Below are 21,604 nucleotides of genomic sequence, written 5' to 3' on the forward strand. Positions count from 1 at the left end.
GGAACGTGCCAGCTTCAGTGCATAAAGAGGGAAACACATCATCATGTAGCAATTTCAAATATCCAGGTTTCCATTGATGAGGTTTCCATTGATGAAGAATGGACCCACTATCGTTGTACCCCATATACCACACCAAACCATCACTTTTGTTGTCCCAACAGTCTTGGAGGGATCCATCCAGTGTAGGTTAGTGTCAGACCAATAGCGGTGGTTTGGTTTGTTAACTTCACCATTCACATTAAAGTTTGCCTCATCACTGAACAAAATCTTCTGCGTGAACTGAGGGTCCTGTTCCAATTTCTGTTTTTCCCATTCTGCAAATTCTGTGCGCCGATCTGGGTCATCCTCGTTGAGATGCTGCAGTAGCTGGAGTTTGTAAGGGTGCCATCTGTGAGTAGCTAATATCCGCCGAAGGGATGTTCGACTAATGCCACTGCGACATGCGGCGAGTGCTACGCTGTGGGCTCTTGCTGAATGATGCTAGGACAGCCACTGATGTTTCTTCATTAGTGACAGTTTTCTTGCGTCCACATTTTGGCAAATCCAACACTGAACCAGTTTCACGAAACTTAGCAAGCAGTTTGCTGACTGTAGCATGGGAGATGGGTGGTCTCGTAGGGTGTCTTGCATTGAAATCTGCTGGAATGACCCGGTTACTGCGTTCACCAGATATCAACACAATTTTGATCCGCTCCTCAGGTGTTAACCTCTTCGACATGTCAATGGCTGTGAACAAAGAGAAACTTGTAAATAACTCATGAAAGAATAAAGTTACGTTGAAACCAAGCACACCATTGTTTTTCTTGTGACCTTACCAATAGGTTTGATGTGTCACATGGCCCTCTTCCTATTGAAAAAACAAAAGTTGTATCCAGGATGGCCGACTTCTAAATGACCACCATGGTCACCACCCATCTTGAGGAGTTTGCCCCCTCACATATACTAATGTGCCACAAACAGGACTTTAATATCACCAACCATTCCCATTTTATTACGGTGTATCCATATAAATGGCCCACCCTGTACATGGAGGAAAAGTCTTACCTTTTGTGCAAAAAGTGAGAGAACTGAAGTGGACATAGTTCCTGCTATATAGATTTATGATACACTGTTTGTGCGTCTCATCTATTGAGGAAAAAAACAAAAACTAACTCAACATGACACCTTTGTGATGAAGGGCAATAAAAGCTGCTTTTCCAGGAGAAGTAAATTGCTTCTCTAATGGGTTCATCTCTGGTGCATTGAATGAAATAAAACATTCATCACGTTTCTTGGCCAATTTTGCATCTTGGTAGAAATGTGTCAGTCAAATTCACCCTCACCCCACTGTCCCCACCCCAATCCATTCTAATCATTTGCTTTGGATTGCATTTTGCTTTTGAAGTATTTTAACAACATATATATAGAAATAACAGTATGTGACCTCAGTCACAGCTGCAACATTGTGTGCTTGTCTTTTTTACCTATCCTAAGCAAAGATATAGGCAATAAAAAGAGGTTTTATTTGTCTATATAGGTTTATCTTTTTGCTGCAGAGTCAAATCCACATTATATGTTTAAAATTACAGTACTGAGTCTGACTATAGCTACATTCCTACCTAAGATGAAGGCTCAGGCTCAGCTGATGGAGTCAGAGAATTACGTGGACTAAAAGGCAAACAGACTTAGTCGGGCTGTTGGGCCTCAGGCAGCCTGAGCAGCGTAGATCCGTCACGAGGAGAGACAGAGACAGAAAGTAGATTTCCCCATTTCTGCCCGTGACTTGTGTTGTTACATTATTTGCTTGTTTTTATCACATCAAATCAGCTGCATTCTTTATTAAAACCAGGTCTGATATTTCAGCAGTATGCAGGTCAGGCAGATGAAACAAAGGTAAAAGACCTTGGAGACCGCAGCAGGTCTCCAAGGTTTGATAAGGTGTTGCATGCATAGAATAAAAAATGCTAAATGAATACATACCTGAATGTGGCTTATGCTGCATATCTTTTTGAGCATTTAATCCATTTGAAAAAACGAATCTTTAACAACTGATTGGTTCAATCAGTCGTCTGTGTAAAGTATTTCTGGAGTACTGTTTTTAGCCTCAAACAAATACAAATTTAGTGTTCTGCTGAGTATTACATGTGGATGAGTTTCAAGAATCAGTTTTCTGAGCACTGAATTTTTTTATAATGTGTCATGTTTTATGGGGAATTGAAAAGCATATCTGTAGTTTCTAAAATTTGGTTCATGTCTTTGAACTTGGAATGAATTATTTTTTTTAGACCTGGGGGTAGCATAAAAATGTTCACAGTACCACATTAACATCCATGAAGAACTAGCATTGCAAAAAGTACTACACACTACATATAAAATCATTATTGTTTAAGCTGATATTATAATTGGGTTTTTTTTTTCATTTCTTTTATCTTATTAGTTGTTTCTTATTTTCAAATCCAGAATTTATAGAGGAACACTATCACTCATGTCAAGTCTTGGTTTTTGCCTCTTGGTAAATGTAAAGTCCAGTGTGCTCCATTTAGGTCTCTGCCAACACCTGTGAGAAACAGCTGGAGTTAATCAGATAGCTGATATTTTTATGAAGGATCAATGTTCAAAGTGACAGTTTCAGATTGACTGTAATTTGACACATTACTGTTCTATAAATACTGATTAGCTCCACTTTAAGGACAAAAACTCACCTTAAATCCGCATGTGTGGAAATCACAAAGACCACGTGTATTCATAGACTAAGTACCCTGATTACTTGGATTGGTCATGGGTTTTGGCAGGTTTAATATCACAGCATAATGCATTATGTGATTTTCCCTTCCGTATTGTGAAAGTTGTACAGAAATGGTTTGAAAAGACAACATAAGAGCCCTCAGACACCACTGTGAGTATGTGAGCAGGGACTGGAACTTAGCCAGTGCTTCCACATTAACTCCAGTGTGTTTGTTCATGGTAATGAAAAGCCATGTGGCTCATTAATATTGTCTAACAGCAGGACAGCAGAGGATTTCTACAGCATCCACTCACTGGTTTTAGTCTTTTTTTATGTGGAGTTTAATAGCAAAAATCTTGATTCTTTAACCAACCATAGGTGTCTGTGAGGTTTTCTGTCAGACTTGCAACCTGTTGCATCATCCTAGTGCATCATGGGATACACTAAAACTCCCTCAAAATATAACAAATATTAATCCTGAAATGTGAAATGTAACCAAAAAAGCATAACAGCAAAGAAAACCAATCTTTCTCTGTACACTTCTTTTAAATTAAACTTCTAAACAGGTATAAGTAAGTACAGCTTACCGACTTTATCGATTACACAGGTGGTGATCAGCAGTATTCACAGTGTTTCAGCACATCCTGTGTGGATGCAGTAAAATTTCACTTATGCCCAAGGCTTAGCCAGAGATACTAATGAAGGTGAGGAATGTGCTGAACTGTTATTCCATTAAAACAATTCAAATGATGAACACCCAGAGGTCGACATTTTATTTTAACAGATCTTCCCAGGGAATTAGATCATTACAATTATAAGCACACTATAATAAGCAGAGGCCATTGCCTTAATTTGTTACAATATGAAGATACTATATAGCTCCTCAACAAAGTAACACTTGATATAATTTGATACAGTGGAACTAAAACCATGGAAAACTATGCTGTCAGGCATGTTATTAAAGAACTGCAGAGGTATCTCAGATCAAGAAATAGGATGCAGTATGTGAAGGATGCTTACAAGAAGCAGTCTGTGCACTGATTTGATAGTTTACGGTTGATTTTTAGATAGTTACTGTGCCAGGATAGACACCGGATATAAATGATCAAAAACTTGAGTGATTACACATGAAGCAGTGGTATTAATGTGTCCCATTATATGTTGGAATGAATTAGCTTAATAGGCATTTGAATAAAACCCAATTATATTTGCAATTATACTATTTGTAAGTGATAGATGTCTTGGATGACATCTGGAAATCATTTCCTTTAATTTTTTTACAGTAATAATTTAATATAAACTAATTTTCAGTCCCAAATTAGAAAGAAACATAATGCTCCTTTTCTTCAAACAGATTTGGATAATATCTTCAAATAATAGTAATTAGTATCAATAAAGATTGATTGTGGTATTGATTAAATATTGAAAAAGTAAAAGCACAAAAATACCTCTTCCTTAAAATAAATTCTAAATTAAGGTGTTGCATATAGTGTTATCTGGCAGGTTGGCAGGTAACACCTTCTCTTCATGGTTCAAAACTCTTGGTATTGTTAGCTGACGATAACTTACTCATTTTACAAAACGAGTAAATGATTTTTTAGAATGAGCAGCTCACAGTTATTAAAATGCAGTGAATTCCATCATTGACTATAACACTTTATCATGCAGTCTGTTTTTAACATTAACATTCCTTTCTCTGTTACACCTCCCTCCAGCACTCTGTTTCCATTAAAAAATACAAATATGACAGTTTTGTTTTGCATTTCATATGCTCTTGTAAACACATATTGCAATCAGTTAAATATTTTAACATCCAAATTTGAATCTCTTGTCAGTCACATGACACAATAGAGGTTTTCCAATACGCACATGCAAGATTTTTGTTATGTTTTGCACAATTTAGTAAACTGACTAAAGTCAGTTTTGTATCCTATCGAAATCATTCAAAATTATTTATTTTAAATGTTTTTTTCCCCTAATTTTTATGAGCTTGCTGTAATCGCATGCTTTGATCTATGGACTATACTGTGAAGTCTGTGCTTGCAGTTAATCGTAACCTCTAATGAACGATGAAAAGAATAACAAAGAGACTTGGATCTGCACTAAAATAAGCAAACCGGTCTCCTGCTAATCATGCACTTTGATCCAGTGCTGCCTTTGAACTAATAAGTTGTTTTATAGAGTGCAGCCTTTGTAGTTGCTGTTCATAAGCTACAGCGGTTTTAGGTGGTTATGTGGATCTGATGTGAATGGAGGAGTTTCCTGCTACAAGGTCCAGGAGAAAGCTCGTGTAGCCTCACATGTCTGTGGGATTACATACTGTTATCTACCTACATCTGTATCTGGGAGTGATTAAGCTTGAGAAAAGCTCATAATCTCTAGGTTTATGTTTGTCACTGCTCACAACTGGCTGGTGTTTTCTTAGCCTTGCAGACACCGTGTAATGTTTGAAATCTTTGCTGCCTATAGTGCTATTTTACTCTATTTGTATGCCATCGCTATAAGCTGTTGATTTAAGTATGTGTGTGTGTCTGCATTCAAATATAGTGGGAGAGAGAGATCTCCTTCTCCTAACATTCATATATTCTGTTCTTTTTCCACTGAAGTAGAGGGAACATGAAAAAATACATAATTAGGTTTAAGCTATAAAGACACAGAAGTGCGTGGGTTTGAAGTTGACAGATTTTTCACAAATTCTGAGTGACAGCCTCTACTGATTGCATGTCAAGGCATAACTGGATTGAAAGCTTACATTTGTTCTGCATTTTTCCAGCCATACCAATGCAACACTTCAAGCTTGTTTCTGTCTGTCACTGGAAAAGTTCAAAAGCCATTTACCTTCTGAGCAGTCTTTTAAGAAATCAACAATTTTGCATTTTCATAGCTGATCAGTTTATATTCCAGTGTCCCAGTTTGAGGAAGAATTGCTAATAAAGGATCAAATAATCTAAGTGGGAAATGGCAGTGGGGAGTCACAGATGTAATGCTGAAAACAAAGAGGGAAATGAGAGAGAAGCTATCTGTGCTGTCTCTGTTGAGCCCACCTGGCATTTCAAGGAAAAACAAACCACAAATATGTGAAAAGCAGAAAACAAATATCGTCCTGATGCACAGTTTTACGGTGGAAAACAGCACCTGTGTCCCAAAGCAACATCTCTGCATTCAGTTTAATAAATTTCAAATGAGTGTGAACGGTGGCTGCTGCACTGAATGGCGATACCCACTATTATATAGGCTATCAGCATTTCTCCAATAATGCCAGCAAAATAAAAGTACCCCTTTGGGATTTTGTTGTTAAAGCAAAACACCTGCATTCCTGTGTCCTTAAATGCCTCTTGTTTGGTGTACTGCAACCATAACGGATGAATATAGCAATATTCTGAGACATGTAAACAAAGGGATTTTCACAGAAAATAAACAAGCATCAAGCTACATAGGCTTATGTAGTTTAGGTGATGTGAGATAGAATTTGTCTGCGAGATTATCCGAAGCTGATATCTATCCTTTTGATATGTGTGATTGCAGTATCCAATTGCAAACAATGTTACAAATCAATAGGGAGGACATTCTCTAAATCCAGATCTTTATATTTTTATGACATGCCTGTGGCTTAACTTATCAGACTGTTTAACTCCTCTCTGGAGGGGAGAGGGAGGGGAAACAGGAGGACAAAGGAGGGGGGAACAACTAAGCTGTAGTGCCTCTTCACCTCACTGTACAATACCTTGTGCAATACTTTTTGTAAATAGTCAACAGTGCAATAGACTCAATACTTGAAATGTGCAATTCACTTGTATTTTTATTTTTTATTCCTATTTATTCTATTTATCCCCTTCATATATTTTATTTATATTGTCTCTGTATTTATATATATATGTGTGTGTGTGTGTGTGTGTGTGTGTGTGTGTGTGTGTGTGTATATGTATATATATATATATATATATATATAATATTCTGTAACTCTGTAACTTCTGTCGGTGCTGTGCTTTTTTGGAAATCGAATTTCCCAGAGGAACCCACCCGAGGGATTAATAAAGTTCTATCTAATCTAATCTGATCTAATCTTATTGATTTGTATCATCTGGATTTATGGATTTAAAAAAGCTGAGTATCATCTGCATAACAACGAAAATGTATGCAGTGTTTTAAGTAAAGGTTTGGTCCTGGCACATAATCCTGTGGAACTCCACAAGCGCAACCTTGGACTGTGGGAGGAAGCCGGAGTACCCGGGGAGAACCCACGCAAACACAGGGAGAATGTGCAAACTCCTCAGCGAGATGGTGAAGTCAAACTCAGGACCGTGTTGCTGTGAGGCAACAGTGGTAACCACAACGCCCCTTCAGTGTATCACATTTCCTTTAATACCAACAGTGTCTTCAGGTTTCTGTATTAAAATATTATAATCAATAGTATTGAATACTGATCTGAGGCCTAGCAGGAGACACACAGATATGAGTCCACTGTCAGAGGCCATAAGAAGATAATTTGTACCCTTAACTGCTGCTGTTTCTGTGCTACGATGCACTCTTCAAATAAACCATCCCTCTGCAGATGAATAACCTGCAGTTTCACAACTACTCTTACCGGGATTTGTAAGTTTTGACCACATCAAAACTGAAGTAATAGAAGGCTACGCTATTTGCAGTGTAAAATTATATTCTTTAAATATAACCCTATCAAGGATCTAAACTAAAGAAAAACTAAAAATCCTCAAGCTGTGAACAGGCTCTTGGTGTGCCTTGTGTATTCTATCTAAATGTGCTTGTGATAATGGCAAGCAAAAATATAAACAAAGACAAACAAAAATATAAGTTTCAAAGCCCACCTCTTTATAGTCCCTAGAGCTAAAATTACCATAGCTGCCACATAGTGACAGGAGAGTAGGATGTCAGCTTCACATATCCTGTAATGTAAAGCTTTGTTATTCTTTGGTTGCCTTTTGGTAGACATGTTTTCCCTTCTCACAGAGCCATCCAGGGAGCTGCTTCCACTACACTATTGATTTTTATAAGTGGACTGATGCCCAGCAGGGGAGGGGAAGGCTCAGATGCACTTCTTCAGTGGTGACATCCATGAAAGTTTTGTTAAATGTCTGTAGATAGTTTTTTCTTCTTTTTGTCTCACTCAAAAGAGATTTTTTTTTGTCATACAACAGACAAAACATATACATATACATACATATATACTAGGGGTGCAACGATATTCGTATCGATATTGAACCGTTCGATACAGTGCTTTCGGTTCGGTACGCATATGTATGGAACAATACAATTTTTTTCAATTTTTTTTTTTTTTTTTTTTGTGTCCCGTTTGGATCTATAGCCATCGGAATTGTTGTCTTGAGGCCAAGAAAGATGCCAAGAGGATTTATTTTAAGTGGATCATCATATTGGTCCATTTGATTGACCTTTATTATAATTATGAATTTATTTTAATTTCAGTTGCAAACGGGACAGACATGACTGTGGGATAGGACAGGGGGAAAGAATGAAAGAAAGAGGGGGAGAGAAAGAAAGAAAACCAAAGGGGAGAAAAAAAAGAACAATACAAAATTTGTAATTTATTTTATCAACTTTCCTTCTGAGATGCTGTCTGTGTTGAGCGCTCAGTGAATCTGCATTTGACTACTCCGCCTAGGCTTGAGAGTGCAGCCTAGGCGGAGTAGTCGAACGCAGATTCACTGAGCACTCAACACAGACAGGATGGTCAGAAGGAAGAGCGCAGGGCAAGCTAGCGAGACAGAAGTGGACCTCCCCACCCTCATTCAGATCTGGCGTTTGGAATTATTTTGGTTTTCATGTGACGTATGACCCTGAAGGTAAGCGAGTCATGGACTAAAGTAAAACAGTATGTTGGATGTGCCATGCAATGCTCAATTACATGGGTGGGAGCTAGTGTGTTAGCGCAGTTAGCTCATTAACGTGTTGGCTGTCTAGCCCCTCTGTATAGGGTAGCTCGTTAACGGAGATTTGCCGTGTTGTGGCGTTAAGGTTATTTCAACGAGATTAACCTGAAAGCACTAGTGGGAACACAACGAATATGACTGCACATTTACACCGACATCATCCTAGTGCAAAGACAAAAACAAGCATGCATGCTACAAACTTTAGCCGAGTCATTTAGACAGCTGTTAGCACAGGATTCTCCTTATGGAGACCTGATATGTTTAATATGCTGCTGAGAATATAGCCCAGAAGAAACGGATAGTATAGCTTTTATTTTGGAAAGAGACATTTCTCTGTAATAAACTCTCTTTTCCAAAGATGAGTGATTCCTCAATCAGATACAGGGCTCGCAATATCGCTAGCCCGATGTCCCTGGGCTATCTCTCCCCTGCCTGTCGGGCTATTGTAGGAAGGAAAAATATATGTCAATGCTTTTGCATTCTTTCAGAAATGTAGCTGGGTAATTATGTCATTGGGTGAGCCACTGTCAATATGTGACATATTGAAATCGTGTTTGAATTTGCGCTTGTTTTTTTGCTTTCACTTTGCAATCGCGCGAACTGTGTATAGAGAGTGACAGCACTGATCTGTGAGTGATGATAATTTGTGCACCAATTCCTCTGACATCGTCTTATTAATTGTTAGCTTACTATGCAAACATGACAAGTGAAATCTCCCGCAGCTTAAACATGTGAGAGGTTGATCGCGCAGAGAATCGCTGAGCTTATGTGAGTGCGGCAGGATATATATTTCACTAGGATGACCTGGATGATTGAGAACCTTCACAAACAGATATATATTTTAGTTCTGCTGAGCCAAATAAGACAGGTCAGGGTGAAGAAGTGACAGCCAAAGAAAAGCTTACCACAAAACGGAGAAGTTATGACAAATCAGACTATAAGGCAAAAAGAAAGTGCAGCTTTATGGTTTCATGGACAAAAGAATTTCTGTGGCTGCAATATGTCGAGCTAAAAAACAACACGCACAAGGGTTAGGGTTAAATTTAAAAACTGTACTTTTGTGTTAAAATATATATTTATAATTTTAATAAATGACAAATTAAAAAGGCATGAACATTTTTTTTTTGTATCGAAAAAATATCGAACCGTGACACCAAAGTATCGAACCGAACCGTGAATTTTGTGTATCGTTGCACCCCTAATTTATATACGTACATATAAAACGCACTGTTTTTGTCCGCTAGAGTGAGATTTTCACGGCATATTCTGCACCACATCTCTGTGCGTTCATCATTTGTTTGAAGCCAGCTCACCTCCTGCAACCACTTTTCCGAGAATACGCGCTTCTTTTGCGGTTCAGACTCCTTCTGACATTTGTTTGGAGGTGGAGGAACACCAAAGTAATTGCTTAAAGGAGCTTGCTTCTTCGACATTTTTAAGCCTTCTAAACTAATGTCTGTCCTCCTCCAGAAAATCTTATGTACGCAAACGCACGTTGCAACTTCTTATCTGGTGTGCGTCTTTTATCTTGACAGCGAATGCGCACCTTCGGACCATTTATATGCACCCCTGCTTATAATATATGCATTTTTTAAACAGGTTCATAAAGTAAAAACATAATTTCACTGGGAGGGGTTATGTTTAATGGGAATTCAAACTCCCAGTTAGATTTAACTGAAACGCTTGTTTTTCTTCCATCCTTCACTTTTATTTATTTATTTTTTGACAAAACATTTATTTCCCACAAGCCTAAAAAAGGTCAGTTACTTGACAGACAGAGACCAGCCAAATGTCCTTGAGTGTGTAAAAAGGATTTTAACTATATACTGTCCTGACTGCAGGCACCTTCTCTCTTGTTTCTGTTTACAGTCACATTCTGTTTTGCATGTTTAATTTTTATTAGTCATATTAGTACTAATATGGTCATAGAATGACATGCACATTAATAAGAACTTTTTTGTCCTTTTTTTTTAAGTTACATTATTTATAATGCTTTAATTTAGTAAAATGCACTAGCCAACGGGAAAGATGTGGAAGATACTAATTTATCTCTTAATATAAAACCCATGAGCATAATTGTTTTAAAAGATACTTCTAAAAGAGACTAAATTAAAAACTGAGCTGTGAAACAGTGACTTTGGCTTTCACAGGGTTTTTGCTGCTATTCATGAAAAATGCAGTTGATTAAAAGTTAAATTAACATAATATGTGATTTTTTTCTATGGTACTTATGCGGACAATATTTTTCAGGTTAGGCTATATTCAGAGTTCCAGTTGCAAATGAGGTGGAAGGTTCACGTTTCACTGAATTTTTTTATTTACTTATTTATTGAGTAATTCTTTTGTAACTGAAAATTTCATATACATTCAGTCGTTGATTTAAAAAATGTGAGCAGATATTTTTATTGTTTGTAATCTTCTGCTAAGTTTTTTTACACTGCTAGAATCCCAGCTACTGGAACACAGAACACACCAAGAATACCTGATCAATCAACTTTTGTCGAAACTGATTTCCACGTCTCCTTTATTGCAGAATAGTAATATGTAAATATTTAATATGTAAATGCTCTAATGTTCAGGCACAACAATAGTAATGAACTTCAGTACATGGGTGCACTCAAAGTTAAAACAATTAATTCAATTTAACATGTTTGTTTCATCACTTTGTAAATTTTAGGACACAATTTTTTGCAGTATTAGCTTATTGTCTTCTTTTCAAAAGTTTTTAATTTTACTGATATATCTTTATGTTATTTAATGGTTTTTATCATGATTTTAACCCTAACCCTAATAAAGTATGATGTGAGTAAGCTGACAGCTGGCTACACCATATAAAGACAAGGGGAGATAAGAAAAAGCAAACTGTGATGTGCATGTCAACTCAGCATTTGTGAACAACTCTGATTTGTTAATACTGAAAAAATGGACCTACAGTATACCTCCCACAGCTCTTTTTATAAGTGGGTAATATAGGAAACAGTAGACTAATTATATTGGAATTCATAAAATGTACCAACTTTATATTACAATTCTGAAATGACTAATGTTGCATCATATTTTGGGACTTGTAAGCAATGATTGTGAAGAATCTATGTTAAAAGCATGAACTTTACATCTGAGGCACAGTTTGAGCAAAAAAATATGAATACTGTAAAAAAGCCTTTGGAGTTGGGCCCTTAATTAAATTAATTCAGCTGGCATCCATTCTGTCGTTTTGAGTGGTAAATGTTTTCTCTTTGAAGTTGATTTAGAGAAAGAGGTTTTTAAGACCATTAACTGATTCATATTATAGACATATATTAAGATTGCAGTTCTGCATCTAGAACTAAGACACAGTTTAAATTTCCAACACGTTTTTTTTTTATTAAAAATACCCCACTAATACCCTCTTAATCATGTGTTACATACATTTTATCATCTCATTACCTTTTCATATCTAATACCTTTTATCACATTTTCAGTTTGCAGCTTAAGATTAATTACGCTGACACCTGTGATCTGTAGTGTTTTGCTTTATCAGCCAAAAAAAGTTAATTACAGATAACAACTGACCTTAAGATTTTTGTTGTTTTTTTAGCTATAGTTACAAAAACTGAAATCACTAGATAATTAAACTTTGGAAGAGGGTACTTTAATCCTTTTAGACAAGAATCCTTGTTGTGATGTTGTCAAAGGTGTTTTTTTTTAAACATCCAGCTTGCATCCGTACGTTCGGTTCTTGACATTAAATTCTTCTTCACAGCATTGAGTGCTGAAAATGTCACAACCTTTTGTTTTAGTACGAAGTCGGCAACAAAGGTCACCATACCCATGTGTGCTCTACACCTAAAACTAATGGCATATCACTGAAAAGTTCATTTGGGGCTTGTAAAGACTGTTTCATGTCAAAAAAAAAAAGAGGAATTTTCAGCCTGTCAGGGTTTGAGAAATGTGTATAGTGCACTATGAAGAATCAGGTTTTACTTCCATGCACAGTTCTCCGCTATACTGAAAGATATTTGTAATAAAGCCTGTAAATTTAACCAAAGCTTTATTGCAGTCTTTCAAAATGTCTTTTGACTTCCATGATTGTAAGAAACATCTGCTTTGTTTCCTCAAGTGCTCTTATAAAAATATAGTGATGTTTTCTTCAGGGATTAGACTTAATCCTCATTAGTAAGTGAACCTATTATTATGCCATTTCATATTTAAGGGAAAGCCGACATACCGTTATAAAAAAAGCTTAAACCTGCAATAACTTGTCATCTCAGTGCAACAGACATAAACTCTGGTAGATAAAGACCCATTAAGTTTTATGTATTAAGCACAAGGTCAAAAACGCATTCTCTCTCCTTTCCCTCCTGTTTTTGGACTTGATTGAAACATCCTCATGGTTTGTTCTTTAAAAGTAAATACATATATGCATGTGAAACAAAAAGTATGGGCTTTGTCATTTCTAATTTTTTACATATAAAAATATAATAAAATTTATCTGGTCTCAGCAGATCTTAAAATTAGATAATTACAACCTCATATGTTCAACAACAAATAGCATGTTTTGTCAATTATTTCCCCAAAAAGTTAGATACATAAGCAGCGTGTGAAAAAGTAAATAAATCCTTAGTGCGGCAATAAAAATTAAGGGGGTAAGTGGCAGGTCATGAGCAAGTGACCACGTCTATAATAACAGAAATTTTGGCAGTTTGTTGGTCAGGGGCATCCAGGTGTTTGTGGACTGATGGACGATCTGAAGTTCATCGTTCTACAATGAGAAAAATTTGTCACACATGGAAAACATTCTAGATAGTATCTAATCATGAACTTCTGGAACAATGTGCTTTTGGCATATAATACCAGGACATAAATATTTAGCAATAATGAACAAAAATACGCAGTTTTTTGTATTTCCCAAACACCTGATGCTGCACCTGTCAAGCATGGTGGTGGGGTGCATAAATGAATGCCAACAAACCTCAATGAAATGCAGAAATACTAAAGAGTCAACCAAAACTCCTCCACAATGATGTGGCAGAGTGAAAGTAAAGTCATACAGGAAACAATTACCAATCATTGTTCATGTTACTTACTCACACGGAGTGTACTTGTACTCAAGGGTTGTTGTTCTTCTCTGGTTAGAATTTGAAAAATTAGAACCTTGTAAACACAAAATTATTTTTTTATTATTATTTCCCAAATGCATAAAACCTTAGAATTAAAAAAGGACAAACTGTAACAATTGTAGACTAAAATGAACGCGACAACTCGAAAGTCTTTTTTTAATTATACACAGATATTTGCACCACATAGTTGTTAAACAACCATGAACCACATTACACAAAATGAACTCTGTTACGTATTGAAGAGTTTTTATTGTAAATGATTTAAAGATGTTGTTATGTCTGCACGACATCTACCTTTGGGCTGTTATAAGCTTTTTGGACAAATAAACTATATTATTCAATATTTTAAGAGAATGTGATCACAGCATGCGGTAAATACACAAATCCATATCAATGACAGTCACATAACTCATGTCTGAAATAAATGAACTAGCATGCCTGCCTCACTGTAATTCTTAATGTGAAGTCTGCACATTTTCACATACCTTCTCTAACAAATTCAATTGTAGCTTCTTAAAACAGGAACATTATATTTCATCCATAATTACCACACACTGTACAAAGCAATTTAAACTCTGAGCTACAGCAGTGATTGCCTCTTTGTTGTGTTCTATATGCGTAAATCTCAGTTTATATTAAAAGGATAAAGAAGTTATTTTTGTCTGCTTACTCATTCAAAAGGAATCGCCGCAGCAGGTAGCTCTGCATGTTTGATTTGGCAGATTTCTTTACATTGGATAACCTTCCTGACGCAGCCCCAAAGGGATCTGTGTCTCTTCCTAGGATTGAAGCGGGCAGTTATATTGCTGGGATATGTTAAATAAATATATATCTGGATTTGTCCATATAGTAATACATTTTTGGATGGGTATTTAAAAAAAAAAAAAGATTAAATTGGTTAGTCTCTTCTTGGCTTGCACAGCCTGAAGGAATGGGTCAAAGTAAATCTTGGACAACACCTTCCACGATGAGTCTTCGTAGCCTCTGGCTCATCCCCATGAGTCTGACCGGGGACAAATCAAAGATCTCATTTGTGCCACTGGAGTGTAGAGTATGTCTTGCAATAACATCCACAAACAATTTCTAAGGGCAAGTCTCTCCTTTTCTTCACTTGGACGATTTGTATGTAAGAATTCTAAAAGATTTTAGACATTTTTAAGCAGCACGGTGGCACGGTGGTTAGCACTGTTGCCGCACAGCAAGAAGGTCCTGAGTTCAATTCCACCATCAGGCCGGGGTCTTTCTCTGTGGAGTTTGCATGTTCTCCCCGTGTTTGCGTGGGTTCCCTCCGGGTACTCTGGCTTCCTCCCACCGTTCAAAGACATGCAACTTGTGGGGTTATAGGTTAATTGGATAATCCAAATTGCCACTAGGTGTGAATGTGCGAGTGCGAATGGTTGTCTGTCACTGTGTGTTGGCCCTGCGACAGACTGGCGACCTGTCCAGGGTGTACCCCGCCTCTTGCCCTATGACAGCTGGGATAGGCTCCCCGCGACCCTGAAAAGGATGAGCGGAAGCGAATGGATGGATGGACATTTTTAAGCATATCTTAATATAAGTTTAGTGGTATACAGTTAGCTGAAATGTAGTCTATCAACCTTGTCACTGAGTTTGTCTGCATTATTGCTAGTTGTTGGATTTTGCCTGGATTCTTTTTAAGCCCTCACATAGTGCAAATGTCACAGATGTTGTGAAATGTGCTTGTGTCATCTTCATTTCTACTCAGTTGCTGTACAGCATACAACAGGGAGCACAAGCATTTGTCAGAGTCATCAGAGTTAGATCAACTTCCCTTCCAGCTTGGGAGATCACTCATGTTGACTTGTCATGGCTATTTTAGTGAGAGCCCCCATCTGGGGCTCTGCAGAATTCATAACCTTTATGCAGATTTCATGTCATTAAACTTTGTTTTTCCTCCTTTTTCCCCTTTTAGTTTTCTCACTTAGTTTTCAGACTGTTGTTTCAGATAAGGCTCTTTGATGCCTGAGGATAAAGTAATAATACTGGATCATGCTGAAGATCGATTGCTCTATCTATTTTCAATGTTATGAAAAAGTCATAAAGTTTGGGGATGAAACTGGTTCACCTGTAAATAGATTTGTACTTGTTTTTGTATTTGTTTGTAGAGAAAGAAATAATAAGGCTGTAAAAAATATTGTTTTACAGCCTTGAAACAGTGGACCATAAGATTTCAAGCATATATCACTGACCATTTGGAAGGTTTTGTTGTCTTCATGTCCTTTTATAGGTAAATCTAAACTTTAATATAGTGGGAAAGGAAAAAATAGACTTCTATCCATCAATCCATCCACTCAGCCATCCATTCCAATCAAGGAAAATGACAATACTAACTACCTTTGGTGAAACAATTGTACTCATTTTGATGAGTGGAATAACATTATGTCTCGGCTTACATCAATTCCCAGTCAACTGCAGCTCTGATCTGCACTAATATTTACATTAGTACAGAATGTAATGTCAGAGTTGGCGCTTGTAAAATTCCTCTGCTTCTTTGTATCAGAGCTGAATACTTGAGTGTCTTTTTCCTGATGGAATGCAAAAATCTGGGCTGTTTCTGTCCCCGATCACTAGCCACGGTCAGAGGTCTATTATCATGTCAAGCACAGCTTCTCCAGAGGGGGTAGGCGGGTGGTGGTTCAGACAGTTTACATGCACCCCTCTGTCATTTTGAATGCCTCTCCCTCGCTCCTTTCCATCTCTGTCTCTCCCGAGTTTTGAGCACATAGGCACTCGGCGATGATGGGTTTCTCAGATGGAATTAAAATGTCTCGTCCCACAGCTGTCACCCATGCAAATTGCATTGTCTACAGATTCTATCACAGAGAACAGCCAGCAATCTGTTTTCTTTGATGCCTTTCTTCTTTTCATTTTTATTTTGTCCTGATGTCATTATCGTGACACTTCTGCTTCTCTCGTTAACGCTTCAGTCATATTTTAATCTTTCTTCCATTCTCTCTTTATTTCACTGCAGGTTTATCGCCACTCCTACATGGCCTCCTACAGCATCTACAATATTCACACTCGGTAAGTGTTCCTCAGCGGTTACTGAGGGGCAACCTTTTTGGTAGTAACACCTGTCATTAGTGGAAAAATATCCATGACTCACAGGGGTTGACAAATTTGTAGAACACAGGAATTTTTATATAAGCTATGTACAATGAATAGAGTACTGTGGGATCAATTTACATGCTGTGACACGCTTGAAACAAACTGTATGTCTGTTATTTGGATTGTTTGTCTTGTTCCAGATGTTAGCTGACTGAGATTAATAAACAAGCAGACCCAAGCTGCATTCTAAGGGCCCCACATGTTCAGGGAAACCTGCCTGCCTAGAGTTTCCTCTTGTGCTATACTGGAGTTTATTTGCATGATTCGAAATCATCTTTGTTTATCTTATACTGGGCCATAGTGCAGGCCCAAAGTTCATCCAGTGGGGAGAGGGGTACACCAGAGAGCCACTTGTGAGACATCACACACAGTGGCGCATCTGGTGGAATCGCAATAATTGAGTTCATGCAATCAGCTCAGGCGAAGCTGAAACACAATGGAGTCATCTCCAATGCATTTCGGGGGTTACAGTTGTTTTAGCTACTCCAACAGGGTATACACAATATTAGACAGGTGCTTTCAGCATCGTGGCTGTCAGGGTATTGTTCACCTAGAATACATTTATTTTGTTGAATAATTAGCTGAGCAGAAATTCAAATCCACTGGATAATGGAAAGGCGTAAGCTGCCATTGCCAGTGTCCTCACTGCATAAGCTTTCCTTCCATGTGCTATCAGCCTGTTGTGGGATGAAGAAAATATGAAGAAGGATAGAAACAGGTCATGAGCAGAAGCATACCACATCATCTCTCACATATGGCGGAGGTGATGTTATGTTGTGTGGCTGTAAGTAAGCAAGGAACTGCATCACTGGTGTTTATTGATGATGTGAGTGCTGATAGAGGAGCTGAATGAATTCTGAAGTGCATGTGGCTGTACTCTCTACCCAGACTCAGCCTAATGTTGCAAACCTGCACAGAACTTCACAGTGCAAGTAGATACTACTACTACTACTACTACTAATACTACTATTACTACCTGTTTAGATGTACAATTTAATGTTAATAATTAGTATGATTATCATTGATTTGAACTAATCCTAAATTGCAAAATGATCTTTGTTATATTTTTACACTAAAACAAAAGACAGATTTTATGGGTGTGTATGTATTTAGAGCAAAGGGGTAAACCACCTTTATGGTTTATACATTTCTGCAATGTAAAATTACACACAAGTGCAAAAAGTACAAGAACTGTATCAATTGCAGTCAAATAGAGGAAACAACACATCCAATGGAAAGTAGTAAGTTGACTACCTCAAGTACAGACTGGGAATATTTTTTGTATATCCCCAGAACTCTCACTAGCTTGTGCAGAGTATTGAAACTTTACCATTCTAAATTTTATGTTCAGTCAAAATAAAGTTTGAAGATCAGCCTGCAGTCTGTGGCATCCCGCTGCTTTCAGACTGATTTTCCAAACATTCTGCACAAAGTCTCAATCCAAAGTAACAGTCCAGGACATGCTCAAATGACTTCCTGCCAGTTTCATAAGTCACAGTCATGAGCGGGATTCTGACTACTAATCAGAGAGAGATTAAAACTTTATACAGCTGATTGGATTATCCTTTTCAAACACGAGTGTTATTTTAGAAAGCTGTGCCATTTTGGGGCATTGCTCTGGCATTTCCTTTTAATCTCTGTCATGTCTGTGCTGATATCAGACAATTGGGTCTATGGCCAACTTGGGCTTATTTCAAAGTGCATGCCATTGTCAGCTAAAGCAAGAAACAAACTGATACAAAGCATGTGCTATATAAACATTGAATAAATAAAATGGGGGGTGCTCCCCTAAAAACTGTTTTTGCACATTTGTTTTCCTTTTTTAACCTCTGACTTTAGATGTATTGGCCCACTGCTGCCATTTGATAAGGTCACAATTGTTGCACCTGTAACTCAACCAATGGCTAAAGTAGAGAGGCAACCTTGATTAAAATGCACTGTTGCGCATCATTTCTGTTGCATGAAATTTGACTAGAGGTGGGCAGAGTTGACGCTCAGATGCTTTAGAAAAGGTTTAGCAGCATCGGTCCTTACCATCTCACTGACATAAGGCTGTTTTTCACTCTCCAGTTTTTAATATAATTCCATTTGGTTTTTCAAAATTATTACAGAAGGGCGATCGTGGCTCAAGAGTTGGGAGTTCGCCTTGTAATCGGAAGGTTGCCGGTTCGAGCCCCGGCTTGGACAGTCTCGGTCATTGTGTCCTTGGGAAAGACACTTCACCCGTTGCCTACTGGTGGTGGTCAGAGGGCCCGGTGGCGCCAGTGTCCGGCAGCCTCGCCTCTGTCAGTGCGCCCCAGGGTGGCTGTGGCTACAATGTAGCTTGCCGTGAATGTGTGTGTGAATAGGTGGATGACTGGTTGTGTAAAGCGCTTTGGGGTCCTTAGGGACTAGAAAAGCGCTATACAAATACAGACCATTTACAGACATCTCTTGTCTTCGACACATGACTGAAAGGCTTTTCCACCCATTCTAACAGGTGATAAGCCTTAACATAATCTGCCAGAGACAACAACCTACTGGCAATTTACAGTGGGGCAAAAAAGTATTTAGTCAGCCACCGATTGTGCAAGTTCCCCCACTTAAAATGATGACAGAGGTCAGTAATTTGCACCAGAGGTACACTTCAACTGTGAGAGACAGAATGTGAAAAAAAAAATCAATAAATTCACATGGTAGGATTTGTAAAGGATTTGTAAAAATAAGTATTTGGTCACCTCAAACAAGGAAAATCTCTGGCTCTCACAGACCTGTAACGTCTTCTGTAAGAAGCTTTTCTGTCCCCCACTCGTTACCTGTATGAATGGCACCTGTTTGAACTCATCATCTGTATAAAAGACACCTGTCCACAGCCTCAAACAGTCAGACTCCAAACTCCGCCATGGCCAAGACCAAAGAGCTTTCGAAGGACACCAGGAAAAGTATTGTAGCCCTGCACCAGACTGGGAAGAGTGAATCTACAATAGGCAAGCAGCTTGGTGTGAAAAAGTCAACTGTGGGAGCAATCATCAGAAAATGGAAGACATACAAGACCACTGATAATCTCCCTCGATCTGGGGCTCCACGCAAGATCTCATCCCGTGGGGTCAAAATGATCATGAGAACAGTGAGCAAAGATCCCAGAACCACACGGGGGGACCTGGTGAATGACCTGCAGAGAGATGGGACCAAAGTAACAAAGGTCACCATCAGTAACACACTACAACGGCAGGGAATCAAATCCCGCAGTGCCAGACGTGTTCCGCTGCTGAAGCCAGTGCATGTCCAGGCCCGTCTGAAGTTTGCCAGAGAGCACATGGATGATACAGCAGAGGATTGGGAGAATGTCATGTGGTCAGACGAAACCAAAGTAGAACTTTTTGGTATAAACTCAACTCGTCGTGTTTGGAGGAAGAAGAATACTGAGTTGCATCCCAAGAACACCATACCTACTGTGAAGCATGGGGCTGGAAACATCATGCTATGGGGCTGTTTTTCTGCCAAGGGGACAGGACGACTGATCCGTGTTAAGGACAGAATGAATGGGGCCATGTATCGTGAGATTTTGAGCCAAAACCTCCTTCCATCAGTGAGAACTTTGAAGATGAGACGAGGCTGGGTCTTCCAACATGACAATGATCCAAAACACACCGCCCGGGCAACAAAGGAGTGGCTCCGTAAGAAGCATTTGAAAGTCCTGGAGTGGCCTAGCCAGTCTCCAGACCTCAACCCCATAGAAAATCTGTGGCGGGAGTTGAAAGTCCGTGTTGCTCGGCGACAGCCCCAAAACATCACTGCTCTCGAGAAGATCTGCATGGAGGAATGGGCCAAAATACCAGCTACTGTGTGTGCAAACCTGGTAAAGACCTATAGTAAACGTTTGACCTCTGTTATTGCCAACAAAGGTTATGTTACAAAGTATTGAGTTGTATTTTTGTTATTGACCAAATACTTATTTTCCACCCTGATTTACGAATAAATTCTTTACAAATCCTACCATGTGAATTCATGGATTTCTTTTTCACATTCTGTCTCTCACAGTTGAAGTGTACCTCTGGTGCAAATTACTGACCTCTGTCATCATTTTAGGTGGGGGAACTTGCACAATCGGTGGCTGACTAAATACTTTTTTGCCCCACTGTATATGGAAGTCGTAACTGTTAATGGTCAGTCAATGAGCTAATAATATTCAAAATGGGGGCCTAGGAACCCAACAATATTCACTTTGGCTTTACAGGTTTGCTGTTATTACTCATTGTTTTTGCATTGTACCCCCCCCCCCACACACACACACACACACACACAAGTGGTCTATTGAATTGCACATTTCCATAATTTTCATCTAAAAAAGTAGCCTAGCCATTATCCACCAGTGGATGTTGAGTGATTATTATCCTCTATTTACTCTTTTCCTTACTTTAGGGAGGTTTGGGAGCTGGACCCTCCTGAGGTGGTTAACTCAGTTCTCCAGTATGCTGCCTGGGGGGTGCAAGGCCAACAGCTGGTGAGGACACATAGAGAATCTTTTCACACCGTAAACCTGTTTTTAGTTCCACTTTGCACTGCTTTCACTACACTGGGTTGGATGCCATTTCTTTAAAACACTTAGATTTGGTATCAGGTATCAGACACAGGTAGATAACAATAAAAAAAGATATTTAAAATTTATTTGTAACATTTACAAGGTTATGCAACTTTTGCACAGCCCTGTTGTTTCATGGATATGTAAGATTTACTCCAATTAAAATATTTTTCATTCATTTTTGAACATAAGTATCAAATTACAT

At 38.3% G+C, this 21,604-nt stretch overlaps 1 protein-coding gene across 3 annotated transcripts in view; it reads left to right on the forward strand.

Annotated features, from left to right (window-relative positions):
- The window catches only part of dpp10 (dipeptidyl-peptidase 10 (non-functional)), a 251,290-nt gene that overhangs the window by 192,484 nt on the left and 37,202 nt on the right, over positions 1–21,604 (forward strand). For 2 of the 3 annotated variants that reach the window (XM_085434453.1, XM_085434454.1), the window contains exons 6-7: positions 16,702–16,754; positions 21,240–21,321. In XM_085434453.1, coding sequence (XP_085290579.1) covers positions 16,702–16,754; positions 21,240–21,321 — 135 coding nt within the window. Of the gene's footprint in view, positions 1–8,362; positions 8,524–16,701; positions 16,755–21,239; positions 21,322–21,604 lie in introns of those variants that run through there. The other variant, XM_085434455.1, reaches the window with a different exon arrangement.

This window comes from Copadichromis virginalis, linkage group LG16 (assembly GCF_057382275.1).
Source record: "Copadichromis virginalis isolate Kocher_CV1m ecotype Utaka linkage group LG16, C_Virginalis_male_GT1.1, whole genome shotgun sequence".
NCBI classification, from domain to species: domain Eukaryota; kingdom Metazoa; phylum Chordata; class Actinopteri; order Cichliformes; family Cichlidae; genus Copadichromis; species Copadichromis virginalis.